This window comes from Eimeria acervulina, genomic scaffold, assembly GCF_000499425.1.
Source record: "Eimeria acervulina Houghton genomic scaffold, Eah_scaff1071, whole genome shotgun sequence".
In the NCBI taxonomy this organism is placed as follows: Eukaryota; Apicomplexa; class Conoidasida; order Eucoccidiorida; family Eimeriidae; genus Eimeria; species Eimeria acervulina.
In genome coordinates, this window is record NW_013549442.1 from 1 (window position 1) to 8,454 (window position 8,454).

Consider the following 8,454-nt stretch of genomic DNA (forward strand, 5'->3'; position numbering starts at 1 on the left):
ATATATATATATATAAAGAAGCATTATCAAGGAGAAGCCGCCTAGGACGCCTGCCTTCTTCTTCTCCCTGCTCTCTATACACCTGAAACGGTGTGAGATTAGCTGGAGCGCCGCTGTATATATGCGGGTTATAGGGGTGAAGTTGTTGGGGGCAGAGATGGCTGTAAATCCTTCAAATATATAGGCTTGTAAATATTTAAGTCGAATTAAATGCTTTAATTCATTTCTTTTGTGTACACTCCAACAGCTAGTTCTGCGGTTGGCAGCTAGAGATAATGGCTGCTGCCTGCAGCAGCAACGGGAGCTCTAAACGCTCGCTGAATATCCATCAATTCTTCTTCTTTTTATTCTAAACATTACCAGAACTACTCTTTCTGAACTATTTTTAGTTTTTTGCCTGCATTTACGAGGTTTTCATTCGCAACAAATATATACACCCTACGCCTCCTGCGCGGGTGACCACGTAGTAAACAACCTGCACATACACCCGAACTGCAAGCTCTACCATTTAAGCAGTAAGCCAGTGAAGATCTATACATTTTTGCATTGAATCAAGCCTTAAATGATTGATTTTTCAATGGGATTTCAGCTTATTCATTAAACCCAGACGTTTGTATGCATTTTTATGCATTATCGATGGGGGGTTCTAGCAATCGCTAGCCTTGAGGCATCATTGCGCCGATTTGCGGGTTTTGTTTGTTGTTGGGGTGTCTGTACAGCTGAAGATGGATTCGAGTTCATCGCTGCAAAAGAAGGTTGAGTTTCCTGGAGAGAGGAGGAATGTGGGCCTACGTTTAGTATCCCTGCTGTATGCAGCGTTGTCTATTTACTTACTTACACAATCAGGACAACCTCCCAACAGCCCCACGTACCCTACGGCTCTTTCATTGATAACAGCAACAAATTCCTTTGCTCTACTCGGAAGCATTTTGGGGTTTCTCGTAACGCTCCATGCGTGCATGCACAAGACCCTAGCTAGCTTGACTGTCTTGTCGTTTACAGTCTCCTTCTTCCTCGCCGTTGCTTCTGCTCTTGCAGTCTTCTTCAGTTACTTCAGCATCTACTGGATTATCTTCACTGGTGTGCACATATTCTGTTCTATGGTGGCAGTAGGCGCAGCCTACGCACAGTTTAGGGGGCTCGTATCTCAAGAACAACTTGAGGAGACAGTCCCTATTGCTGCATCTCTACCGAAGGCTACGGAAGCAGTTTAGCAATATATTATTCATTGCCAGCATACAAACCTAGACTCATGAGGGGTTAGGGTTTATACAGTGTTGTGCGAGCCCTTTTGTAGTAAGTGTTTATTGTTTCTTGCTCTTATAATGGGGTGTATCTGCACATATCGATGGATATCTGCTTTTATTCTGCTGTTTCTTAACGCGCTCAAGACAACACCCTCCACAAAGAAAACGAGGGGAAAACAAAAGCCTACAGGGCATGCAACAAGCACAACGCCTCTCAGCTGTACAGACAGCTTGCATGCAAATACCCCCCTGCAGTGTATGCATGATACATACAGGGGAATTGTGTCTCCTTTGTATGCACAGCAGCAAATAGAGAACAATAATCTCATTTGATTTTAACTTGAATTTTTTAATCCCTAAGAAAGCTTTTATTAATAATGAATATTATTGTCTATACCTGAACGCATGCAGAAGAACAGCATGCACGAAGAGGCACAGTAATGTAGTAAAACAAATGGGGCCCTCAAGTTGTCTCCTTTGTTAATTCTGTCTCTTCTTTTCTTTTGCGGAATTTGGCGATAAAAAAGCCAATTGTGTCTCCTGAAGGACAGAAGCGCTGCACTCCCCTCACTGCATGCAGCATTTGGGGTGTATGTACAGCTGAGTAGAAGGGCTCTGCTTGTTCGAGAGACAAGGGGAGGTTTTCTAGGGCCCAAAGCACATTTTCTTCATTCTCTGCCCAGCTAATAGAACAAGTAGAGTACACTAAAACTCCTTCAGGTCTAAGGAGCTCGCAGCCACGGGAGATGAACCTGCGCTGGTATGCAGCAGCAGATTTCATAGAGTGTATATCCACCTCGTTGCAGATAATGTGGGGTCTTAGCCCCAACCCTGTACAGGGTACATCTGCTAATACTTTATCAAAACAGCCTTTTAACTGCTGCGCTTCTCCTAGAGAGCAGCACCAGTCTCCTTTTGCGCTGTCTCCTTCAATAACTTGTGCAATTGAAACCCCTAAAAGAGACAAAAGCGATTTCATTTCGTTTGCTCTCTTTTTGCTTCTCTCTACTGCAATCAATACCCCTTTATTCTTCATTAAAGAGGCTATATGTGCTGTCTTATGCCCTGGGGCTGCACACATATCCAGCACCAGGTCCCCAGGAGAAGGAGACAGTACGTATGTAGCAATGCATGAAGGCAGCTGCTGGGCGACTAAACAAGAAGGTAGAGAAGACAAATTGCATGCGCTGCAGCAGCAAACAAACAAACAAACAAACAAACAAACAAACAAACAAACAAGCATACAAACACACACAAAGCAATCTCATTCCTCCTTGCTACGCAGCAGCAGTGTATATATATATATACATATATATGTATATATATATATATTTATTTATTTATACATATATGCATATATGTATATATGCAAAGGGGTATGTGTGGGGTGTACGTACTTGTGCATTCTGATAGCGAGCCCTTCGCCAACCTGAAAGACGTCTTTGAGGTGCTGCTCTAACACCCCTCTTCCGCAGCAAATGCCAGACGCTCGGATGAAGTGCTGCTCCTCCTCGCCTAAGTACGCTCCCCTTAGGATTGTTAGAGCACGCTTACGTGCAGCAGCAGCAGCAGCAGATGATGATGATGATGATGATGATGATGATGATGATGATGCTGCAGCGGGAACAGCAACTGCTGCTTCTGCTGAGTCTGGTGCTGGTTTTTGTACTGCAGCAGAGCTGATGCTGCTGCAATTGATGCTGCTGTTGCTGCTGCTACTGCTGATGTTACTACTGCTACTACTGCTGTTGCTGCTGCTGTTGCTGCTGCTGCTGCTGCTGCAGCGGAAGGGTTGAGGCACAACCCAAACTGATACTACAGCACCTCTTTTTATTCCTCTTTCTGCTGCCAATACACCCCGAGCAAAAACATGAGACCCCCGAAGCACCGACTGCCCACAGCGGGGCCCCACAAGCACCATGGGGGGCCCCTTTTTGGGGGGCCCCTCTTCATAGGGGGGAGAGGAGGGCCCCCCTGCTGCTACGGAGAGAGGAGATGTAGACGGAGATGAGTCTGCTGCAGCAGCAGCTAGAGGCTGCTGCTGCGGCCAGGGGAAGATGAGAAGGTCTGGGAAGTTGGGGTGTATAGACCCCTTTAAGCCCGTGCATGCTTCTGCTTCTTTTAAGGCTGCTGCGGTGTCCGTACACCTCAATGTGTTTACACGCACCGTTACGATGGGTGGAGGCCTCAAGAGACAGTTTAGGAAAGCATCAAAAGAAGAGAAAGAAGATGCATCATAGGGACAGTGCTGTTTGAGGTGTCTATACACCTCAGGACACAGCAAATCTCGAGCAGCAAAAGATGTTGCTGCTGGCTGTCCCTCTCCCGCTTCCATTGCTGCATGCAGCTCCCCACGCATGCAAACAAAGCCCCGAGACAACACCAATAAGCCCTACTAAACAAATATACTAGACTGCTGCTGTTGCTGCTTTCTTTTGCATAGCACTCCCGTCCTCTCTTCTCTTCAAACAATTCAATACAATATCAAAAAAACAATTAAATTAAAAGAATAACTCACAGCCAAGCACTAACTATCGCCACCCCAAACAGAAACAAAAAAAATGTGAGGGTTTAGGGTTTAGGGTTTAGGGTTTTCTGTTTAGGGTTTAGTTCTTAATTCCTCCTCTAGCCAAACCGCTACCTACCTGCATCATATCTGTTGAGAATTCTGGAGGCCCCTAAGGGGGCGCCCAAGGGGGGCCCCTCAAGGGGCCCCCCTTGGGCCCCCGAGGGGCCCCCAATTGTCGGCGGAGGGGCCCCCAGCGCCGATGCAGCAGCTGCTACACCCCTACCTGTTTCTTGTTGTTTTTTTAATGTGTTGAGATGTTAAGGGTTTTTATATATCTCTGTTTCACTATAGGCATCAAGAGAGCAGCTGTAGACACCTAGAAGCAAAACTGCTGCTGCTTGGGGGCCCCCGGGGGCCCCCCATCTCTAATCTGTACCCTCCTGAGTACCTATGAACCCTTTTGCTATTTCTGGGGGCCCCGGGCCTCTCTCTGATCCTAACCCTTACAAAATAGACGTACAGGGGGCCCCCTCCAGGGGGGAGGGGGGGCCCCCCAGCAGTTGCATGCGACGTGTCTCTGCTGTCTATCACACAACGGCCACCGAATCCACCTCCCCAACCTCTGGGGCCTTCCCTTGGGGCCCCCCTGGGGGCCCCTCAGGGGGCCCCTTTGGGAGTTCCTCTGGGGGCCCCGGTGGTTACCGCCCTGGGGGCCCTTCTGGGGGTGGCGCTCAAGGGGGCCCCCAGGGAGCTAGAGGGCCCTCTAGGGGCCCCCGTTCAGGGGGCCCCCTCACTGGGGGCCCCTCGGGTGTTGCGTTTGTAGGTGGGGGACAGTTAGACCACTTACTATGTTCAATTGTGCTTGCAAAGAATGATAGATCTCGCCTATCTGCTTTGCTTACTCTGGAGGCAGACTGCGAAGTGCTGCTGTCAGACACTCAGAGACTGCATGCAGCCTTTACTGTTCTTGATGCCGTGCTGTGCAACTGTAATTCTTTTAAGTTCAAAGCGAGAGGGGGCCCCCGCAAAAGGCCGGGGGTAGAGACACTGCAGACAGCATCGAAGTCTCTCAGCACTTCACAGCAGGGGCCCCCAAAGGGGCCCCCAGAAGAACCCTCAAAGGGCCCTACAGAGGGGCCTACAGAGGGGCCCCCAGGGGGGACCCTAGAAGGGGGCCCTCTTCAACAGCAAACGGGGGCAGAAGGAAGACGTACACCGCAAGCAGCAGCAGAACCAACAGGCTTGGGTGCTGCTGCTGCCTCAGCAGCCAGCATAAACCGGCAACAGCAGCAGCAACAGCAACAGCAGCAGGAAGGCATGGTGCAGCTGTCTCCTTCTGGGCCTTCCTTAGACAACTCTCCAAGGAGTCCCTTCCCTGCTGGCCGCAGCGACGTGTCTGTATCCCCCGAACCTGCTTCAACCAGCAGCAACAGCAACAGCAACAGCAACAGCAGCAACAACAACAGCAGCAGCAGCAGCAGCAGGCGTGTGCGGGGTTGTGCTTTGTCTGTTTCGGACTCTCATGTGTTAGTGCCTCGCCCCTTCTCTGTATTATCTCGTATGCTAGCTATGCAAACATGGGTCTCAATTGCAGCAGCAATAAACTGTCTCCTTGTCGCCCCTCATTGGCTGGAGCGCCTGGTGGGGCTGCTGCATGCACTCGCCAGCAGCAGCGCAGCAGCAGCCCCACACCCCATCAGGGCCTCCGCATGCATTTGTCTTGAAGAGCTAGAAATCTGCTTCCCAGGTAAACAAACATGCACCAACAACATTATCTAATTATATATACTGTCTCCTAATGCAGCAGTCATTCAAACACGGGACCCCAAAACACAAACAAATAAAACGGGGGGCCCCTGAGAAAGGGGCCTCTGAAGGAGGGGCCCCTCGAAGAGGGGCCCTTGAGGGGGGGGCCTCTCCTCAAAGAGGGGCCCCTGAGAGGGGGGCCCCTGAAAGAAGGGCCCCTGAAAGAAGGGCCCCTGAGAGGGGGGCCCCTCAAAGAGGGGCCCCTGAAAGGAGGGCCCCTGAAAGAAGGGCCCCTGAATGTGGGGCCCCTCAGCTTCGCTGTTGCTGCAAACTGTGTCGCTGGTGTCTCCTCAGGCCTTTTGTCTCCTTTCTTGGGGCCCGATGGATTCGGAGACCCTTCCACTGTCTCTGGTGCGGGGCCCCTGGATCTGCGCTATATCGCTTCTCTGGGGGCCCCTACGGGGGGCCCCCTGTGGGGGCTCCCAGGGGCCCCCCGTGAGGGGACCTCTGGGGGGACCCGTGAGGGGGCCGCCGGGGGGCCCCTCTTCCTGACAGACATAGTTCAACGCGAAGCCCCTTGGGGGGCGGAGGCCCCTACGATGCTGCTGCTGCGGTGTCTCCGTCATCATTGTGAGAGTGCAGTTTGTGAGGGACAACTAATTAAAGAAGAAAACGAAGAAAGGAGACAGATAAAAGACAGTGCTCCCCTAGAAGGAGACAGCTGCGTAGACACCCCAAATGAAGCTCTCTCCTCTACATCATCCCTCGCTGGAGACACACTTAGCCCTATCCCTTGCCTTCACAGAGACCTGCAGGAGGCTTCTTTAACAGGGGGGCCCCCTGGGGGGCCCCCAGGGGGCCTCCTAGAGGGACAGACAGGCCGAGCACAGGGTACAGTTCCAGCGCCGCTGCACTACAGAAGTAAGGAGGACTCAACGGGGGCCCCAAGGCCCCAGCAGCTGCAGCAGGAGCAGCTGCTGCTGTTGTGCTCTCAGCGACCACAGCAGCAACAGCAGCAACAGCAGCAACAGCAGGAGCAACAGCAGCAGCAGCAGCAGCAGCATGAAAGGGGTGTTTGCTTTGTGTTGCATGCGTTCGTTCTTCACAGTCCCTTCCGTCGGGGTGTCTCCGGTGCCTCTACCCGCCTTAACCCTCAACAGCAGCAGCAGCAGCAGCAGCAGCAGCAGAGATATATGCCTAAGGCCTCCCCGGTTGCTTCGGCCACTAACTGTCTCCTTGAAGAATACCCTCTCTTTGGTGTTAGAGGGACTGTGGGGATATGGAGACTGGGGTCAGCTCTCCGTCTGCATGCACCTCGCCTTCTTCTCGCGGTAACGCCCCCGACGCTGCTGCTGCTGCTGCTGCTGTTGCTGTTGCTGTTGCTGCTGTTGCTGTTGCTGCTGCTTCTGTTGCTGCTGCTGCTGTTGCTGTTGCTGCTGCTGCTGTTGCTGCTGCTGCTTTTCCTGATGCTCATGCTGCCGCTGGTACTGCTGCTGATGCTGCTACTGCACTTATATATATATATATATATATATTTACTTATGTTTGTTTGTTGTTGATGAGAGCGCAGTCTCCTCTGTCTCTCGGCTTTCTCGTCTTTAAGTGCAGTAGCACCATTCCTGCTTTCTTCTCGTTTACACCTTCTTCATTCTTGGGGTCTCCTTGTGGAGGCCCTAAGCCCTTTAACCCCAGAGACATGGCAGGGGCCCCCATTGGGGGCCCCCGGGGGGCCCCTCTCTATCAAGCTGGGGGGCCCCCATGCCCCTTTACTAGAAGAAAGATTAAGGGCACTCATCGTCGAGCAAACGCTTAGCTCTCATTTTCGTGTACTTTGCATTAGGTAATAGAGAGGCCCCCTTAACTCTTCTACACAAAACACATGCTTATCTGATCAGGGGCCCCCTAGCAAGGGGCCCCCTATTTCAATAACCCACAGAATATACATAGGCTCAGGCCGACGGTTTGGGGTGTATGCGCAGGTGGTATTTCTGTGCTGGGGTGTATATGTGGAAGGCGGTATATATTGGGGTGTATATGCAGGTTTTATATATATGTTGGGGTGTATATGCAGATTGTATATGGTGGGGTGTATACGCAGGTGGTAAAATTTGTTGGGGTGTATGTGCAGGTTGTATATTGTTGGGGTGTATGCGCAGGTGGTATATGGCGCTGATGCAGCACCCGCGTTTTGCTGCAGCATTTTCTGCTGCCCCATCCTCAATCTTCTGTCCCTCTGCTGGCGACCCACCTTCAGTAAAGGAGCAGCTGTTACAGGCGTTGCTGCTGCACTGCAGCAGCAACAGCAGCAGCAGCAGCAGTGGCAGCAGCGGCGGCCGCAGGGGCCCCCCTTGCAACCTGTTTGATGTCTGTGGGGTTATGTACGAATTTACTTCGATTAAAAGGGCCCCCGAAGTGCATGCAGTGGTCTTTAGATTTTTACTGAGGACTTTCCTTCAGCCCCAACTCTCCTCCCCACAGCTCCACACCTTTCTTTGCGAGCACCTCAGGTAGTGCATGCACACATTACCTGCATGCATGCATGCATGCATGCATGCATGCATGCTGCATGCATGCGCCTTAGGGGAACACAAGGGGCCCCCTGGGCCCCGTAGAACCATTGGGGGCCGTTCAGGGATTCAGAGCATCGATGGAGGGACATTAAAAGAGCAGCGCTGCTGCAGCAGCTACAACCGCAGCAGCAAATTGTTGCGAGAGCAGCAGCAGCAGCAGCAGCAGCAGAAGGGGCGTGCGTTTGCTGTTGCTGTGCTGTTTTCAGGTGTCACCCAGTGGAGTTGGGGCCGAGCGTGCTGCTGCTGCTGCATCACGCCTCGCGCGCTACTGCTGCTGCAGCAGCTGTTGCAGCAGCAGCTGCATCTGCTGCTGATGGCGCTGCGAGTGCTGCTGCTGCTGCTGCTGCTGCTGCTGCTGTTTGGGGTACTACAGGAGGAAGGC

The 8,454-nt window shown here is 52.0% G+C and overlaps 1 protein-coding gene across 1 annotated transcript; it reads left to right on the top strand.

Moving 5' to 3' along the window:
• Window positions 1–4,206: 4,206 nt before the first annotated feature.
• EAH_00054970 (hypothetical protein, conserved) lies at window positions 4,207–7,865 on the top strand (the record flags this gene model as incomplete). The annotated part of the gene is made up of 3 exons (XM_013393905.1): window positions 4,207–5,503; window positions 5,857–6,833; window positions 7,659–7,865. 3 exons carry the CDS (start codon window positions 4,207–4,209, stop codon window positions 7,863–7,865), a joined length of 2,481 nt encoding a protein of 826 aa, XP_013249359.1.
• Window positions 7,866–8,454: the final 589 nt, after the last annotated feature.